General features: G+C 49.5%; 1 protein-coding gene across 1 annotated transcript in view; it reads left to right on the forward strand.

Moving 5' to 3' along the window:
• The window catches only part of LOC131216022 (small conductance calcium-activated potassium channel protein), a 92384-nt gene that overhangs the window by 63318 nt on the left and 8130 nt on the right, over positions 1 to 20936 (forward strand). The window contains exons 8-14 of the mRNA XM_058210423.1: positions 10130 to 10265; positions 14878 to 14988; positions 17442 to 17569; positions 18093 to 18162; positions 18406 to 18507; positions 18580 to 18752; positions 19204 to 19323. Of these exons, the coding sequence (XP_058066406.1) occupies positions 10130 to 10265; positions 14878 to 14988; positions 17442 to 17569; positions 18093 to 18162; positions 18406 to 18507; positions 18580 to 18752; positions 19204 to 19323 (840 nt within the window). The remainder of the gene's footprint in view (positions 1 to 10129; positions 10266 to 14877; positions 14989 to 17441; positions 17570 to 18092; positions 18163 to 18405; positions 18508 to 18579; positions 18753 to 19203; positions 19324 to 20936) is intronic.

Below are 20936 nucleotides of genomic sequence, written 5' to 3' on the forward strand. Positions count from 1 at the left end.
CCCACTCTGTCGCTCCATTTGTTTCCTCTGTCAACGTGTGCCCTTTCTCTCTCTGTTTCTGTCTCTCTCTCTCACGTTACTATCTCTGTCTTTAATTCAGTGTCATGGTAGTTGCCTCTCATTTCACCACATCCCTCTCTCTCTCTCTGTCTCGCTCTCTCTCTCTCTATGTTGCTCTTTCTGTCTGTCCCTCAATATCTTTCTTGTGCCATTTTATCTCCTGTCAAAGAAAGTGTCAAACCAAGCGTTGTCCCTGCCGCGGTATTTCCTTTAGTCAATCCCACGCGTTGTTCAAATTACCGTGTGCTAGTAAATCGTTCACCTAGTCGTCTATCTTCTTAGTTTTGATCCTCGATAGTTCCCGTTGCCAGTATGGCGGTCGCGCTAAGCAAACCCCAACAAACCAAACTGTCACGCGTCACACACTGTTCACAGTCGCCACTCGAACACTTTAAACGCCGAACATTTTGTGTAGATAGAGAATCAGTAGATCGGAGTGAGAGGCGCCACTTAAGCGGTCCCTTTTTTAACAACACCTCAAACATAACACAACAACACAGATAGTCAACTGACGATCAACAGACACGAAAACCAATGCTTCGTTTCGATTGGAACCGGAATGCTTTTAGGCGTATCGTTGTCGTCCTTTTTAGTTCCAACCAGTTTTCTATGTAGTGCGCCACCCCTAGAATGCTTTAATTGTCGCTTTTTGTCTGAACGCTTCCTTCGCTTACTAGTTGCTAGCGGGCGGTCCAGCTGAATTCATCATCCCTCCTGCTAACCACATACACTTTGCTGGCCTACTTTGTCCCACTTGTCCCGCATAATAACTGTCAAACGGTGTTAATGAGTTTTCGTGATGGATGTAATCTGATTCAACTTCTAAGCTTATGGCCGCGGCCCCGATTGGCTTTCGTGGTCGGCTAACGAGCAGATAATGGTACGGGTTGCTTCCGGCGCTTAATCCAACGCTTAGTAGTTTTCGGCCGCTATCCTTACCCTGTTGCCCTGTAGTAGCTTCTGCATACTGATTCTTGCGAAACTTTCGATTGCTTCGCCGTGCTTATTCCATTCTGTTCCTCTCAGCCGCCCGTTTGTCTTTCGTTTCCTCGAGTAACATTTTCATCCCGTGCACGAGTTCCTCTTCCAAGTTTACTCTTGATTTGTTATTCAATTTCAAATTGGTGGGATTCAAAATTCAAAATTAACGAATCAGAATAATAGGCTCTAGAGCACAGGATAAGAGAAACAGTACAATCAGGATAAAGCAATCGCATCAGGAGCAAGCAACTTTATCTACACTCTCTGCACTCAACTCTTCCAGTTCACTCCAACCTTGGGCCTCTTGTGCACACTTGATCTTCATCTTTTCTTTCTTTTACACATGTTACGATCATTACTAGTCTTTCACGTGAGTTAAAGTAAATGGTAATACCTACTCTAGTATTAAGCATTTCTAGCATAATTGCCTCATTGATTAAAGAAGAAATGCGTAACGTTTGCGCCCGCTTCGAGAAATAGTTGCTAGCCGGTCCTGATTCTACGCTCAGTCAGCAAGTCAGCCAAACCAATCAAACCAACCAACTGCCCAATGCATTTCGTCGACTGATTTCTACGCAAAAGCTTCTTTTCGTACAGTTTACAGTATTCAAATTGCAAACTATCTCTCCCCTCGGTTACCCAATGTTAGAACGACAAACATTAAAATGAACAATGTTTACCCCCAGCGTCCATAAGCCACCCTTTTGACACGGTCGCCACGTGCGTGCCCATAAACGTTATCGCATCGCAACGATTCAAATGCGGCGAAAAAACACGTGTCCAATCATCCAGCTTATCCAGTCCACCATAAAACACAATAATGAACACTTCGAAATGATTCTCCGGGTTTCCGGGTCCGGGTCCGGGTCCGGGTCGGCGTAACCGATCGCACGCCGCGCCAACCGTCGTCACGAAACCAGCGGACCGGAAACAGCGCCAGCCGGGCGACACGAACCACGAACTAATACGTTACCGACGTTATCGCGATTCTGTAATAGATTGGCCGCGGTGAACAACATAACCGAGACCGAGCATAGTGTTGTTTCCTGCATCATTATGCAGGTTGAGGCACAATCGGTCCGTCCCACGACCGAAACAACGCACCGATCATGTAAATTGGGTTATCATGGCCGGGGTTAATGTTGCAGAAAAACGTTTATCGAAAAGCACCGTCCGAATTCGGCTGGCTGGCTGCACGATCGAGTGTCGCTGTCAATTTATTGCCTTGTTCTGCGGGATTTGGGTCTCTATTTCGTGTGATGTCAGCTGTTTGCTTAATTCAAGCTGGAGTTTAAAGCACATTCTTTGCACAACCGAGTAATTAGTGACGGATGGTTGAAGAAGAGCTGAAAAAACATGTCAGCCCCTTTACTTTTCTCGACCCCTGATGGATAAAGGACGAGCATAGCACTGAAGCAGTGAATGCATTGCCACAAGCATAATAACCGGCCGACACTTGGTGGCCCTGCGTCTTGATGATCTCTCGCACCAGCAAACTCTCTCAAGCGCCAGCACAATGTTTACGACATAATTATCTACCCCTTGTGTTGGGTTTGTGGAGGAATTCTAATTACAAGTGGCTGTCCCTGGTACGTCTGCTTTTAAAATGAGCATCTCGTTATATAAATTACTTAATTACAGCGAACTGAATTATTTTGCTCTAGCGTTTCGCTAACCCAATCCGACATCAAGGAAACCAACGCACAGTTTTAGGTTAAAAAAACCTTATTTTTGCAATGCGAACGAAAACCACTTTCAGTGACGGTTCCATTTTCCTAGATTAACGCATTCCTTCATTCGATGTATTAAAAATTAGCTTATTAGTTTTGCTGTCACTCGAGTTCGACGCTCCAGCTCGAGGCGATAATCCAAGGCAGTCCACCCATTGACACCCCTGTAACCGTCACCGACCGTGTACCAGCTGTCGGAAAGTGGCGCTCGTGTGGAAAAGTGAAGAAAACTAGCTCCAGATCGTTGCAAACTAGCAAACTATACCAATCCATCACCATCCATCTTGAAAGTCGTCTGCCTCGAACCCTGGCCAGCTAGCTGGCGGGTTGGTCGTGTGCTTGAGTGCAATTTGTTTCACCAGTTCGCATCGGTAGCAGCTGCAACGCTTCGGTCCGACATTCTTGCAACCGTCAATCTTCGTTCGTGTCAGCGAAAAAACGGGAACAGGAAATCAATACTTTTTGCGCGATTTGCCATTGACAGGCCGGTCGGAGTTGTGAAGGACCCCGCCCCCGGAACCGGCTTAAACAAATTCGCTTCCCCACCACGGAATGCTCATTTTCAGCATCAGTATGGAACGGGCCGCCCGTTGCGAAAGAAACGCTTGACATTATGACGCACCGAAAAAGAAAACAAAATAAACATTTAAGAGCTTGCCCCCCCAAACACAGTAAAGTGGCGGGGTGATAATTAGTTTAGAATTACTTTTTCGACACCTTTAACTTGTCAAGCCCGCACCGGAGAGATGTAGAAACGAGAATTGAGAGAATACTTTTAAATTAAAACATACAACCGACCCTCCCGATGGAGGCGCCTGGTTTCTAACGTGTTGGCGATGGAGACGCCTGGTGCCCCAAACAAATGCAAACCAAATGCACGTTGGCAAACTAAGGCCACCGATAATCTTTCGTATTGTTCGGTCACACAACACTAAGCCGTAAATCTTCTAAATGTTAATTCGAATCGAATTTAATTCAATTCGGACTGATGCCACTTCCGTTCGATGATTAAATTAATAGCGAGTACTGACCAGCCAGATCACCTAAATCTTCATGCTCCGGACGACGAGTGGCCAGCTTAACGGTTTGCTGTCCAACCACACCACACACTCATCGTGGCCGACCGGAAACTGGCCAGCTGTCGTGCTGATTGTCACTCACCATTAAAATGTAGTTTCTACGGGCCCGAGCATGACGCTTCTTTTCCGGTCGTTTTACATCAGTTCTACGCTTCCTTGCATCCGTCCTTTCTACCGTAGCGCCCCAGCCCCAGCAGCTCCACTCGACCGCAAGGGAGCCTGGGCCCAGTCTATTGACAATTTGATTTTCGTTCGCCCTGGGCAGCAAACCGGTCACGACTGGGCTGTGTCCTCAGGCGGCCAGGGGATCCCGTTACGGTGTTGTGTTCGTATTTAGATAAATTTCTTCCGTTTCCGGTGGATGAAGCGGACACCCCGGGCCCCCGACTCGCACACACTGAACGCTCAATGATTTAGGTGAAGGTGCTTTATGGGTTGTAGAAACAAACAGTAGACATAACGCTTAACGTTTCAATATCATTGGAACAGCTCACTTTATGAACTTTATTTCGCCAAAGAACATATCGATCGTCGTTTCGATTTTGGGCGATTAAAACAAATCTACATTCATATTTGCATCATGAATATGTAAAAGTGGAGACAGCCAAAATCAATGTTTTGTGGACTCAGATTGGCGTATGGCTAGCAGCAGCATAAATTTACAGTTCCAAAACGAAGGGACCAAGAATCACCGACTCGCCAAATTCTCGCCCCCCCAAAAAGAAAGTTCGGCAACATTATTAACAAGTTCCGAGGAAACGCTTTATGCAAATGAACGGTGTGGGGTCCGGCACGGTGTTTGCCATCATTTTGCCCCGGGGCTAATATGTGCTACGGCGAAGGACCCCAGCACGCTGACTAATTCATCTAAACGTCAATACACGAACAGGTCCCCCGGTGCTTTCGTGCCGGTTCTGCCCTTTCTGACCTCCGCCAGCTCTCAATAAACTCGATTTGTGCGACGCTGGACAAAATAACGGTTAGCAACCGGCGCTTCCGGCGCCGGAGTTTGGCTGTTTGACGTAATGGCTACGACGTAATGAAAATTTAAATGCAACAAAAATACAACACGAAAAGAAACACACAAACTTTCACAATTCTTACGTATTTTGAGCCCTGCGCGAGCGACTACCGGACGCTTGCCATAATATCACGTACACGACTCAAATTAATCTGAGCACAGTGTTAGTAACAACAAAATAAGAGGTCCACCCCACTTTTCGGCCATTCATTCGTTCGGTGTGTTTTTGCTAATTATTTGGCAAAATTGTGAGCGAACCGAAACGCGGCACGAGCGCTTCACATTCCTGCGTCACATCTCGCGCGCATTGCGCCTTTTTACGACCCGACCCGATCGGTCACCAACAGAAGAAAAAACGCCGGCAGATGTGACGTGGAAAAATGTATTCAACAAGCGGTGGTAGCAAACCACCAGCTCGGCTCGTAAACCCGGCAATGGTCGGATTAGGAAAAACCATCCGACCGTCACACTTGGATAGCTCGACCGCTTCTATCGGCGTATCCTTTATTACCCTGCGGGACAGCAAGAGGGACAGACATGGCGTAGACTACAGAGCCAGAAGAAAGCGCAGCGCAATATGCGTGATCAGGTCGTATAATGAATATCCATCATATGAGTCAGCCCGAGTGAGGGGGGGGCGACCTAATTTCGGCTTCTTTCCTTCCAATTTGCTTCACTTCATTCATATTTGCACAGCTTGCACGCCCACTCACGGCCGGGGTCGGGAATTTTGCAAGCCAAAGCCACATAACGTCACGCGTAAAAAGAAACGGCGAGCACCCACAATAAACTACGCCGGACGCAACAGTGCCCCGAGGAGGTCGGAGCCAGAGTGTCGCAAGAAATCAAATATGCGACCCTCAACATTATTGAGTTCTAGCGACCGACCGCCCGAGCGACGTCTGACGTCGCGGAAACGGCCAAGGGAAGACGACAGAAGAAGGCACCATAATCAATCAATTTCATCCCACGAACCCACGATTGTTGCTGTATCAAAACAAGGGAGTAATGATGCGCCTCGTGGCGCCCGAGTAGTGGTTGTTTAGTAGAGCCAGGCTTTGCTTATTGCTTCGGTACGATTCGAATTTGCCGCTTTATCGCCAAACGCCCGAAACAGAGGTGCTTCTCGCAAAACATTCCACAACCACAGCCACCATAACTTGAGCCAACAGACACGCACGCACACGATCACACTCGCCCAGTTGGCCACCCTAAGGGCATTAGGAAACTAACTTGAGAGCTGCTTCCTTCCAGGGACTCTTCTGAGTTAAGATCTTTCGATTAGGCTTTCTTAAATCGTGATGCGTTACGCGTTATACACTCCAATTCGTAGGTTTCTTGTTCTCTTTCCTGTTCTAATTCAGTTTATCGATGCTCTCGATTGTTCGGTTGTTTTGTTGGAATTCCTTTTGCGCTACGCTCTTCACTCTTCAGTTTTCTTTTCTTATTTTCCAATCTTTCATCATCTTTCAACGGCTTTGTCTCCACCTTTTCTGCGCGAGTCGTCTTCGACTTTGCACCTATTTTCTTTTCCCTACTTTTATCGCGCTACTATCATTCTCGCCCGAAGACCATCTACTGTCTACCTTACCGATTCTAGTAAATACATTCTACACGATGTGCGTATAAGTGGGATGCTGGAGAGCCAATTGTTTTGTTGCAGTCCTTCCCAAGTCGTCAATGTATTTGTGTGTATGTGTGTGTATGTGAGAAACTTCGAATGTGTACATTCGTTCGTTCGATCTATACATACTTGTTATGATAATACGATGATGAATGTTACATAACATTGTTCCTGTCCTGTATTCGGCGTATCAACGGCCTGGATCCTGGGCCACTATCAATCTTTCTCTCTCTCTTTCTCTATTTATCTCCATTTCTCTCTCTCTCTCTCTTTCTCTGTATCATTTCCACATAGTCTGTGTTCGCTTATCAGTAATAGTTAGTGTCGAATATACGAATCTATGTACCTTAACATTTGACTGTTACTACTACTACTATCTGTCTACTATATCCTTTCTCGGTGTAAACCTATATGGGGGGGGTCTTCGAATGAAGATGTTGATGTGAGAATTGATACGTCTTTTTAACTTACCAAAAACCGATTAGTAGATTAGTAATCAAAGCCTAGGCAACGACATATTCATTCGAATCGACTACCCTCCCCGGAACACAACGTTAACTGCAAACTGAACGCAAGTACCGAGCAAGTACAAATCGTTGACAGACTCGTTGTTTCTTCTATATATCACACTCTGTTCTCTTTTACTGTCGTGCTAAACACCATCACCACGAAACCACAGTGTTGTGTATCACGTTTGACACCACCAACGTAGCCGACGGTTCTAGTGCAACGACCCGAGCATAATTGTTCACCTTTGAGCAATCGGATTCGGGGCCATTATTTTCGGACTCTGTGTGTCGTGTGGGTTAGGCCAAAGAAGGAGTTACACTCGGCGGGATTGAGCAAATCGCTCTCTCTTTTTTTTGCAACACGATCGAAATGGCGCGATCCGCCATTGTTGGCGTCGAGTATCAGAGCGTCGCGCCACACGAAATAATTAAACAAAATACTTGATGGGGGAAAGATACGAAAGGGGGCAACGCAGTTCCCTGTTATCGGAACGATCGTTTTGCGAACGGAAAACGCTGGGCGCGGAAAACACAAACCGTAAAGAAAACCGAAAACCAAACTCTCGAACCATTTTCCCATTCGACCCATTTCATTCGGTACCCCGGCGACCGGCGGGAACACGGCACGCAGGTTTCACGACGAGGAGCATGCCAATTTGTTGAACTCCATGTGGCTAACCGCGATCACGTTTCTCTGTGTCGGTTATGGAGACATCGTCCCGAACACGTACTGCGGAAGGGGCATCACGCTAACCTGCGGAATGGTGGTAAGTAGAGCAACGTCCCAGCAACAACAACCGCCACAACAACCACCTCTAGTCTGTGGACCGCAAGGCCGCGCCCTCAGGCGCACCTCACAAACAAAACACGCACACAAACACGGAACAGAGACGGAACATGCACACCAGCTAACCACAGTGACGCCGGGACTGGGCAATCCGTGTCCTGCCGGGAGATCCTAAACACTCTAATCACCACCACAACACGCACTGACACTAACTGCCAATCGCGAGCCCGGGAATCGAATGGCACGCGATCACAGGCGCCTATATACTGCGTGTCGGCCGCCTGTTACTACTACCACTCCTACTACTACCGCTGCTGCTGCTGTTGCTGCTGCTGCTGATGTTGCTCACTATTGCTCAAAACAAACCCAACTAAACAAACAGAATGAAACAGCATAATCTACACTTCAAAGAGGGATGAAGATCGCTTTACGCGTTTGGGCCTTCCTCAACCGACGTTGACACCGGAACCACCCGGGGTTGAGGTGGCTGGGTTTCAAGTTCTTCGATCCTTCGGAAAAGGGCAGGCCAGCTTTCTGACGGTCACCCATCGAGGGGGTCCTAGTGAGGGATTTGGGCTGAAAATTAATAACATCCTGGGCCCGATTCGGTCGCTAATAATGGGTGGGGCCGGTGTCGTTGCTGTTTGGTTCACACAACGCAAAGGAGCGCAACAAACACGATCACGACCACTTCTTGCACAGCGTTATTGTGCGTGGACCCTGTCGGTGTGCGTCGTTGGCACCTCTCTCTCTCTCTCTCTCTCTCTGTTCTCTGTCTATGTCGCCATCGCTTCTGTTGTCTGTCTGTGAATGGGTTGTTGCCGTTTTGTTTATTGTTGTACTGTCCACTGGCCGACGGGGGCTTTGGGTGTTGGGGCGGGGCAAGGTACATATAGGGGCTCTACAAAAGAAATGAATAAATAAACCAATTTGGCCTGGACAGTCGGCTCCGCAAAGTGTGCGCGTGATTTGTGATTGTTTTGCTACTTTTTGTTTGTATTTTGCCACAGTGAGCTGCACACACAAATACACACACACCGACACCGACACCTTCGCCGGCCATCGCGTAGTGGCCTAAGGATCGCCACACCTGGCCGGGTGAAGAAAGAACCTTCTCGCTACTATTTGTTTGCCTCACGCGACTCTCTCTCGCTCTATCTCTCTATCTCTCTCTCTCTCTCTGTCTGTTGTGTTCGTCTGTTGTCTGTTTGCTTATTTCCGTTTTGTACTTCGCTTTAGTTTCTAACTCACTTCTCTAGTGCCGCTTTCTGTTTGCCCGGACCGGACAGTGGCCGCCAGCTGTGGTCGGTTACTTGTGCCGACGTCCGAATTTGTTCATACTCATTTCGTACACAGTAACACTACACACATACACCACCAGTTCGATACACACTAAATACTACACACTGTCAGAGAATACTTGATGTGACTCACGAATATCTGTTCGCTGCCGCCACCGTGTAACACGCGTTTAACCTGTGCATTGGTTTGGTTTGGTTTGGTTGGTTGATTGATTGGTTTTGGCTGACATTGTGCGCGCTGTACAAACTTCAAACCGCTTGCGTGTGACTTATCGAATTTCGTCCTTACCCTACGCCAGGCACGGCATGGTACCGTGCGCGCGACATCAAAGCGACTCCCGGTAAGCGAGAGAGAAAACGTTCTCCAAAAAGAAAGCGCCATAAGGTAGAAGATTAGCACAACGCGAGGAAGCATACGTAATCAGCGAGCTTTTCCAGGCATTCGATCAAAGCAACCATTCTGCTAGGTTAGGGCCCCGCCGAATCGAAAAGTTGACTTGATCGTTCTTCTTTACATATTGTTTTCTCTCTCTCTCTCTCTCTCTCTCTCTCTCTCTCTCTTTCTCTTTCTCTCCGCTACTCCTTCTTCACCTGTATCCTTTTCTGTGTCCTTTTTGTCTCTCTTCTTTTTCCCTCTCTCTCTATTTTCTCTATCCATCTCATCGTACACACTGCCCCGCAACTTGCCACGAATGGAGTGTCTCCCTCTTCTCTCTTTCTGGGCCTACCTCGCGTACCCATTGTTCCGATTCGTTCTCTCCACCACCGTTTCTTTCTTTTTCCCTCTTTCTCTCGGCTCTCTTTCGCCTACCCCACTGTCACCATCAACCAAAAACGTCCCACCGCTTGCGCGCCCCAAAAACTTGCGAAAGAAATCCTTAAACAACCACAATCGAACCACAATAGAAATAAAAAACGAAAACCGCAAAACAACAAACGGCGTGCGTGGGTGCAAAAAACGAAACGAAGCGAATCGAAACGAAACGAAAAAAAACAAATCTAGCATAATTTGGTTTGCCCACAATTTGTGTCTACAGGTTTCACGATGAAGAGCATGCCAATCTATTGAACGCCATGTGGTTAATCGCGATAACCTTTCTAAGTGTTGGCTTTGGCGATATCGTGCCCAACACGTACTGTGGCCGTGGCATTGCAGTCAGTACTGGTATTATGGTGAGTTTTGAATAACGTAAACAACAATCTTTGTTTTTCTTTCCGTTCTCTTTCTTCCTCTCTCTCTCTTTCTTCTACTGTGATTCTTTTATTCCAACCTCTCTTTCGCTCTCTCTCTCTCTCTCTCACAGACACACACTTTAACACACTCAGTATTTCTATCTGTTGACCACTTTCATATGATTGCTTACACCGTTTTTCAGCTCCTTTTTACTCTCTTTGTGTCGTACTTCAACTTACTACCTCTTACTCTACTGCTGGTACGACCCCCACGAACAACACGGTTTGTTTGTTTGTACACAGTTTTGTTGTTAACATTCAGTTCAGTTTCAACACCCAACATTCACCCAAACGTGCCTTGAAATGTTTGCTCGTTTCTGTTCCAAATGCAGTTCCTTCTGCCTTTTTGCCTTTTTTTGGTTTCATCACAGTTCTCTCTACCGTTTGCTCACCTCTCTCAACTACCTTTCTCACTGAAACCGTGTACTCTGCTCGCTCTGTCGAATGCTGAACTGACCTTAACTGCTGCGGAAAGACACGAGTGCAGTAAAAGCATCAATTAAACTAGATAACACTCAAACCACGCCATCGATCTCTGAACGGCTCGTGAAACAAGCATAGCGCAAAGAATAAGAGGCGAAAATTAAACTGCACAACAACTGCATAAACAACACAAAAGAAAAATTAAACCCAAAACGCACTAATTTCCATTTACTAATTTTGGTTTGTGATGATTGAGAAACTTTTTTGTGGCCCTTAAAATACTGCTTTGTTACCACGCGATGACGCGTTTTTAGTTTTCTTTCCTAATCCTAATTAATCTACATTACAATTCAAATTTTTGAGTACTAACATTGACGCGATAAGCACCTACTAATCGTATGGTTCACTCACATATGCTTCACCGGTTGTTGTCTCTGACTTGGATGGGGCCTTGACGATGATGCATCTTTCTCGCCCATTTCTTTTACGATTGGGGGGGTGTGATGATTCGGTTGGGACCGCAGTACGCCCTTCTCTCTTGACAAATTCATCACCGTGCAGCAGCATCACAAACTCGGGCGCTTCCGCATTGCCATATGTGGGGCACGTACGCAGGTGCGAGAAAAAGGTGTATAATCCTTCACCTGGCGCCACTATTAATCTCCGCACTGCTGCATCAGGGGCTCAGACCCTGCCCGGCGTTGGACCATCCATCAGCGCACCACCGCCTTGGAGGTCCTTTTTGTGTGCGGCGAAAGAAAGATGAACACCCGTCAGTCTCAGCTTGTGTGTCGGACACGCAATCATCGCCGGGTTATTGCGTCTGGCTCTCGTGGCCCAGAGAGCCAACAGATAACCGAAATGAGTCGCTCCGCGTCTGAAAAATGGCCTCCCCGGTGTCTTTTGTTGCATACCAAGTGCTGGCAAGGACATCATCCGGAGCCCCGATGATGGTCTCCGTCAGAAGAAGCTGATGCGGTTGTTGCGGGCTCGCTCTCGCTCTCTCTCAACAAGTTGGGGCCCCAAATCGCACTTGTTGTTGTACTGGCCCCCGTCCGCCGAGACAGGATTCATTTATTCTAGTCTAACGGCCCCCACCCACCCCCGGGCCACTCCAATCCGGACCGGTCCGTTTTCGGTTGCTAATCTCGGGTCTTGCTAGCCGCAGGGACCACTAGACCGTCTCCGCGGGTCCCATGGTCCCCAGAAATCAGTTCGATAACAACGAAGGGACGAGCAAACACATTTAACCGGAGATGGTTGGATGGATCCAGTGATACAGTGGCCCGAAAATTGACACACATGACACATACCGCGCACCATCCAAGTAGCCAACGGGCCGACGAAGGCATAAATTATTTGAAGTGTAATCTGACGGGCAGAGGGCGCCACGAGCGCCACGAACGCGTTCTGCCGTTTGGGCGCCCGGTTAAGCAAACTATGCAAATTTATGTAAATCGGTCCGCCCCAGGGAGTGGGTGGTGGGGTCCTTGCGAAGCCACCGAGCAGTAGATAGTGTGACAACCTCACCCCGGCACGTGTGAGCCAAGCAAACTATCCGCCTGCGAAGATTGTGGGAAAGTTCAATACCGAACCCTGCTTCGGAGTGAAGAATTTATCGAGCGCCCACATACTTCAAGACTGCGCGTCACGCACGGCTACGCCATAAACGATATTAATGAGCACTGATTTACAATCCCTCTGCCACGGCGCAAATGGGTTGCGTAAAAGCGTGTGAATCGGCCCCTCACCGGCACGGGGTCCTCTTCATCGAGCCTGGAAGTGTCAAAGCTGAGCCGAAGTCCGAACCACGCTCTTTTGCCCGCCGGAAGAAGATCCTTTGTAGTCGAGTATGCCTGGTAACGATACATTCCTAAGACAACTCGTCTAATCATCACCGTCGAGAGTAAGTGGACCGATAAGAGGAGCGAGCACTTCAACTCAGCCCCATCGCCAGCGCTATTCGCGCGAATCACGCTGACATTTTGGCCCGCCCTTGAACACGGGACACGTAAATTTGGAATAACTTTTGGTCGTCAGATAATCGCGTAATGGCGGCACTCGGCAAGCATCGCTGATGATGCCATCGCGTCTTCGGTGGTTCTAGTGGGTCGGGGCTCGGCGCCCATCTCGGTTCGCGCTTTCTTGGCCCAGGGAACGGAGAACTTCTGATCAATTGGCCCAGATAGCGAGACGACTGCCAGCCCGCCCGGAGAGCCGAAGAGAGCGAGTGTTTGATTTATGAAACGATTTCCTATCCGGATGGGGCTCCAGCAGCAGCCGGCGCGTGTGTTGGGCCGTGTCCCGAGAAGAACCACATGCCACGAAAAACTGTGAGCCCCCTCTTTCGTTGTAGCAATCCGTAATCTCTTCATTCTTGTAAATATTCATTGCTTCATATGCGCGCACGGCCACCGTTCGTCTTTCGGGGAGCACCACACCCCACAGCCCCAGCTGATGTAGTGTTCCCTGTCCCTGTGTCGGGTCGACAGGATGTGTAGTACATGCCCAGCCGCCCATCGCTTGGGACCCACCGTTTGCTCTTAAGGGCAGATCGCTATCAGCGTCGGTATTTATTGCACCATGTGCCCGGTCTCCGTTAGCCCGAAAGATTTAATAATAAAGTAGCCTTTTTTATTGCGTTGGCTGGCTCACCGACGCAGCATTCTTTAAATAACACCCAGTACCACGCGGCTGGAACGGATTTGCCGCCCAATCTATCATGGGCCCGATTCGCGCCAAAAAAAATCACAAATTTGTATTCGCAAACTACCGAGCCAAAACGTTTACTATTTAGGATAAAATGGTGCAAATGGCCAACGCTTTGCTTTAAACAAAATATTTCGCCCTCCCAAAAGGGGGACTTGTGAACTTTTTTTGGAGCCCCCTGAAAACGTGCTTGCGTAGAGCACGTGTTTACGCACGCAAGAGCGTAAGAGCAGTAGCCAGAAAAAAGAACCGGAAGCAATCAAACGCAAGTGTCTGCAAGAACAAGTAACAGTTCCCTGGTGTGGCGCAAAATGACAAACAAAAACACATCAGCAGCGGCACCCGAAAACATCCGACGGCGAGAGAGATGAACATGCTTTTACATTTTTAAAAAGCTTCCAACGGACCACCGCACACCCCGTAAATCTTGCCCCCCATTCGGTGCCGAAAGCGGAACAAAAACAATGGCGAACGGGCCAACCCAACGGGCCCTTCTTACCGGAACCGGAAACGGTGCGCTTTTACCCCGTAGGTCCTTCACGCCAAAGAGTATGTAACCGAAGAAAGTGGCCCACGGCGCTTGCCGATGTTTTCACCTTTCTTGACACTCCCCAATTCACGGTTCGTGCCCCTCACATACATGCTCGGGGTCGGTCCGCCAAATCAAGCCCTCAGAATTCACTTATGCTTCAAAATCCGTGGCGTGGTGCGCACTTGCCTCGAAGTGGCGACTGATTGCACTGCAGAGAGGGAAGGGGCATGGGAGCATAACATAATCAAAGTTTAGGCCGCCGACCCATAACATCATAACGCAGCACACAAAATACAACGCAGCAACGCGGCTTTGCGCTATTTCTTCATTTCGCTCGCTGCGTGATGCGCCAGCCACGTGATTGCCGTCGGTTTGTTGGGTGGAGTGAATCCTTGATTCGTTTGTTTATTGGTTTTTTTATTGTTTTTACTATTTTGTGAGCCATTTTTTGCGGGGTGAAGGGATGCCACTAACAAGGAACTAACCGCACAGTCTAACAATCTAACTCCCAGGGTGCCCCAAAATTAATCCGGATCGCGCGGCTAACGCAAAACATAAAACCATTTAGAAAGTGTTAACAAGCGCAAACGCAGAGACGAAACACACCAAAAATGCACAGACACCCACGAAGACACACGAGAAATGCGTACATACATTGATACTGACCAAAAACATACAAACTTTCCCTTTAAAAAAGTAGAGAGCAATAAACTAAAGTAGAAAAGCTCTTGGGGCGAGCAAAACAAGCAGCAGCAGCAGCAGTGGCAGTGGCCAAAACCAAATCACGGTACCAAATCGATCGGAACCGGGAACTAATCGGATTTCTCTGTGTGTCTCTCTCCATCTATCTCTCTTCCTGCGACTGGACCGTGCTCCTCGTGCCGACAGGGTGCCGGCTGTACGGCCCTCCTGGTGGCGGTCGTCTCCCGGAAGCTCGAGCTAACGCGGGCCGAAAAGCACGTGCACAACTTCATGATGGACACGCAGCTCACCAAACGGGTAAGTAACACCAGGGGTCCTCGCTGACCGAAATCGGGCCAATTCGCCGATACCAAAACAATATCTCCCACATGGCAAGGGGCGAAGCAACAATTTACACACGTTCCGTGCCAGATCGGACAAATTATCGGCGGTGGCGTAAATTGAGTTGGCTGACCGCCAAGGCGATTCGGATTCTTTTCGCCCTTAAGTTGTCGAGTTCCGGAGTGCACGGGGACCTATCGACGACCTGTCACTGGTCCTGATGGACCAGCGACGGAGCACTTGAATTGAAAGCAAGCTCATCGGTAATCAAACGAGATGCGACATACACGATGCCACTGAAACGGGGGAAACCGCTTGGTGTTTTGTGGCGAAGGCGAACAAATGTTCCTAAACTTTGACACATTACCACCACCGGATCGGATCGGGTGCATTTATCCATCGCGGAACCAGAACGTTCCGTGCTCAGCGGAACGGTGGAGTTCAGTTTCAAACGTACCTGAACGGATGCGGGTTGCGTACCAAGGTCCTTCCCGTCCATTAATCTTTGCCAGCCGGCGAGCAGTTCCAATTTCCTGGTGGCTAGTGTTGCGTGTCGCCGCCTTTCGGCCACAATCGGGTCTCTATGTTTAGGTGCACGATGGACCGGTTTCGTTGAAGAGTCCCCTACATATACTAACAGCGCCGCACTGTAGCCACCGACTAAGTAATGGGACACTCCATTCTGTGTTCGGCACCAAGGAGCACCGAGTCCTTCCGGCGACCATCTGCACCTGTGCATCTGTGTTTTTCGGCAAGTCTGCCACCAAAACTATCGAACTGCATCGACTATCGGATTGCATTTCCGGAGTCAGGACGGTGCGTTTAACGAGGCCACTGCTTAAACGACCCCACACGGGTTAAATAGGACAACGGCCCACGGATTTCGAAGAGTCGAAGGACCACAAACTGAAACGAGACGATACTTCATGCGGACTTGCGGAAAGTCGGGATCGAAAACGATACCTGGGACCTATAATTTTCAGCTAACCGTCTGTCGCCGCTGTCGTCGTCAGCTGTCGTGCCGAATCAAGTGATTGGCCGTGATTGGGAAAGTGATGCCAACATTCTGTGGAACAGTGTACTTTACCCTTTAATAATCTGTTAATATTCAAGAGCCAAGATTGACTTAAACATAGATTCACTTCAATTTGAAACTTTTAAATTGTGTAAATGAAATCAAAGCACAACAATTTTTTATTTAATTCAAATGGGAGACAGGAACTACAAAGCTTCCTTACGAGCCTCTCGATAGGAAGTAGAGAGTAGCAGAGAAGGTGTGAGTTCCACTTTGATTAATAATATTTTGCCAACCGGCGTCGTAAAGGTCCTGCATCGGGACGATCAGATACCGGACAGGACAAACGACCGGCGACATCTTGACTACCGACCCGGGGAGCGACCGAAGAAAAAAGCAGCAGTATAGTCGAAGAAAAATTACAGCCCCATTCATTCTGCGGCACAATAATTACCGCTGTGGGAGTTGAACCCCGTTGGCCCACGGAACGGAAATCGGTGACTTGTGGTCCTGTCGGTAAACACCATCGTACCCCGTTCCCCGGGACCGAATCCATTTGTACCGCAACAACGACCTAACGATGGTCGGGTGTCATCATCAGCCCGATCCCTCCCGAGCCTCACTAATCCACCTCGCAGGATAGTAACGAAATGCAGGCACCAGCAGGGGGTTTCCACTTCATTATAAACTTATCACCGGATCACCGGCGACGGCCATTTCATTTCCACGGCCGATTCCTATCATCGCCCGAACGTTCCGTTTAATGGGACGTCCGTTGGCCGAACCGAACCTTGAATGGTTCCTTGATTTCTTGGCCATACATCTTCGGAACCCCCCGGAACGCTGGCTGTCTGTCTGTTTGTTTGTCGAGTTGGGCACTTTTCCGACGGACTTCTTTGCGTGGGCAGGCCACCGAGTTTTGGAGAGGTACAATTCAGCCCGGTGGATGGGAGCGTGATCAACGTGAGTCAACAGCTTAAGTGGGTTTATGGCTGGACAGTAAACATAATGAAATCATTTTTGGGACCGAAATCGTTCCATTTTATGAGAATATATTGTGGCGAAAACTTAGGGACCAATCGGAACGGCAATTAGATTAAAGTTCCTCATTTTCTCTTCATCCCTTCCGAGGAAGTGAACACGAGGAAGAGTAGCAAGTCCACAGAGTGGTTTTTAATGAGACCGATATTTTCTTCGTAAAACATCTCAAGAAAGTCGTACCTTCAGGGCATTCGCAAAACATCATCATTGCGGTTGAACTCCCCCCGGGAGCAGAGATCGGGGTTTAGATCGTTTCTACGGCCTTTCATGTTGTCCTCCGGGAATTTATGCTGCTTTCAATCGGCCAGTGCAGTCATTTAACAATGCTTCAATGTTTCCTGTTTCTTTTCGCTCCCTCCCTCCCGTTTGTCAGCTAAAAAATGCAGCCGCCAACGTGCTACGGGAGACCTGGCTCATCTACAAACACACCCGGCTGGTGAAGCGAGTGAATCCGGGCCGGGTCCGGACGCACCAGAGAAAGTTTCTGCTTGCCATCTACGCGTAAGTAAAATCGAACACAGTGGGCCAGTGGCAACCTCACCCCGGAGGCGTTGGCCGCCCGGGACAAACATTAATCTCATAAACAGATTGCGTGTTTGCGGTAAGCATCTTTCTCGGCCCCCGGTAGACCCCGAAGCACTACGCTCCGGACGGCACAGGACTAGAATCTGCGGGCAACAAACTTGTGCCCACAACAACATCATCGCCCTTGTGGTGACGATTCCGTTGATTAGCCCGATTGCCCCGGGCGAACTGCAATTGTTATGCACTTCCGGTCCACTGCTATCAAACCGACGTCAAACCGTCATGACCGTCCCCATCGGGAGAAAAACCACACTCGAAAGCAGAAGTGTTGCCCCGGGTACCGGATCTGACTTCCGGTGCATTATTCTTCCATTCAAAAGGGAATCAGAAAAAACTGATTTCCATCTCGGTTCACGGACAATAATTGACGGGGCCCGGAGACAGTCAATCGTCAATCATTTTAGTATATTTTCCTTTCAATCCTCTTTCCATTTGGCAGACTTCGCAAAGTGAAGATGGACCAGCGTAAGCTGATGGACAATGCCAACACCATCACCGACATGGCAAAGGTAAGCCGGCGTTTTGCTTCGCGAATCCGTGACCTCATTAGCATTCAATCGCAGGCGGTCGTAACGGATTTTTCGGTGACAGATATCGAATCACTAAGTAGGCGGACTAATTGACAGCAAATGCTGTGACTTCGGTGAACGATCAAACTGTCATTGATTTTTTATTTACATCGAAATCAAGAAGTAATATTCGCCGATTCTTGCTCACCGCTAATGGAACCGTGTTTATTTCCCCCTCCCCAGACACAGAACACGGTGTACGAGATCGTTTCGGACATGTCGACCCGGCAGGACACGCTGGAGGAGCGCATCACGAGCCTGGAGGACAAGCTGGCATCACTACAGGTACGAGTGGCCCCCGAGCCCCCCCGCCACAGAACTCTAACCACGCCGAGTGTCTCCCCGGTCCCGTTGCAGACGCAAATCGAGAATCTTCCCGAGGTGCTGACGCGCTGCCTGACGCAGCACCAGGAGCGCGTAGATCAGCGGCGCAACTTCCTGCACCCGGACGCCGCGGTCACCGGCTCGTCCTCCGGTCTGCCGACGCCAGCGCCGCCCCTCGGCTCGCCGCTCATGCTGCCCCACTCCAGGTACCGTGAAGCATGCCGCAAAAGTTTCCTCTTTTCGTAGACCTTCCCGGCCCGGCCCCAGCCCGCCGTCTGTGTGTTTGTGTGTGCTCCAAAAACCATCCCAACCATGAACCATGAAAAAGTAAAGACCGTCGCTCCACCAGCACCGCCATCGTCGTCGTGCACGGTTCGGTGGCGGACCGAATACCGGGTTGGAAGTGTCAGAACGGAAGTGCAGGCCCTGGCCCTGAAGGTCCATTGTCGGTTGGGGGCCGATCCAGCCGATCACACTCCGACAGCACCCATACACGACACTAACACCACTACCACCTACCAATCCAACGGCCAGTGCCACAGAGCTCGGCACCGACCCCGACCGCAACCGACGGGCCCCTCGTTCCCCGCTTCCAAGTCGATGTTCGGTGTTTTGTGTGTTGCTCATCAAGGTTTCGTAAACCAGTTTCTCTTTTAGGAGCGTCCCGTCGACCTCGACGCCGGCCTACCCGTGGCCGGCCAGCCCGATCCTGCCGCCCATCTCGAGCCGCACGCCACACTTGGTGCCGGAAACGTTGCTGCCACCGCCGACCACCTCGTCGGCGGTGGCGCTAGTGGGCCAGCACGGTGCCACGTCCTCCACGGTAGCCAATAATGTGGGCGGCGGAGGCGGCAGTAGCCTGCAGCAGTACGGTCCGGTGGCGCCGGCCTTTGCTGCAGGCAGTATTGGCCACCACGGCACCGCGTCCTCCGCCGGCGACACATCCCATGGGTGCCACCGGACCAGCAGCTGAATCGAGCCCAACGAGCGCACCGCGAACTACACGCCACCGGCACCGACCACCACTACGGCACCACTCACGTCCGAATCCTTCTCCTTCGATCTGTTCCTCTGCTCGTCCTCGGCCAGCAGTCTCACTGGCGGAACTCCGGGACCGGCGGCCGGCAGCAAGTTTACCAAACAACGGGAACGTGCCACACGCTTCTAGAAGGGGACGCGTCGCTAGTGGCCCAGGGTGGTCAGGAACAACAACAACACATACACAACAAAAAAGACTATTTAGGAGTAAAAACACTAGACTAGTAGCAGGAGGGCGGACTACCAAGCTTTACGGCATTAAGTAGAGGTGTAAGAGGATGATCGGGTTCGTCAGCGCCACGGTCGGTCCAATCCGACGATGAGCTAGCACCACAACGCACACCAAGCGCCACAGATGGATGGAGGTTGATGGGAATCGAATCGAACGGATGTAGCTGAAAGCGTATCTTGTTTAACGATAGCAAAACCCTAGGTTAAGCTCGTCTTGTGTAGCCTCGGAATAGCCGAGTTACCTCCAATTATTTGTTCTCTGACCGATCTGTTGTAGGCGAGTAGCCAATTCTAGTGCCCCAATTTAGTCTAGACACGATCGTTCACTGCTCCCCTAGTCGTCAGAGTAGTGGAAGGTCCTTAGATTCTCTTGGATTCCCGGTGGCCACTCGGTTACCGGGTGGGAGGAGACCGAGGGAACACGGTTTCGTGTCGGTAGGGTATGCCGAAACCGAGGCTAAAAGACATCCCTCGAAGCCGGTCCACGGGAGAGCGTTTATGGGGAAGAGTTTTACAGCCACACAACACAAGGATATGATAGAACACAATAGCTCGTAGTAGTGTAAGTCATGGGTCTTTTGGGAGGTGGACCGGAGGCAGAGAGAACTGTAGCGAAGCTGCAGGTGGCAGGTGATACAAGCGGTGAACATCAAGAACTGTGCCAGGTCGAGGTCTGTTGTTCGAACTTCTTCTAGTTTAAGCGATCGCAAAATCGTAGATCAGGACTTCGCTAGATCTTCCGAAGCATTTCTTAGTGTGGCAAGGCCTTCACGTGCATCCATCTTTTTGTTGTTAATTTAATTGTTAGAACTAATCACTGATATGAGGTCCATCCGCATAGCCCCTATCATTTCCCGGACGATCCTACGTTTCGTGGCTGATCGCAACAAGCAAAAGTTTGGTATCCCAACTTTGCGATCTCTGCATGTTTTCTTCTGAACACATCAAATCGAGAGTAAAGATCGGCACGCCACTGAAAGAAGCAAAGCCCACACAATTCAGCTAGAGAGCGGCATAAGCGTAGCATAGTTTTCAAGTAAAAGAAAGCCCATCTGAAGGGGGGGCACTCGGCCCAAAAGAGATGGCAAACGACCATGCACCAATCCGGTTAAGCTTTAGCT

Source organism: Anopheles bellator, chromosome 1 (assembly GCF_943735745.2).
Source record: "Anopheles bellator chromosome 1, idAnoBellAS_SP24_06.2, whole genome shotgun sequence".
Lineage (NCBI taxonomy): Eukaryota > Metazoa > Arthropoda > Insecta > Diptera > Culicidae > Anopheles > Anopheles bellator.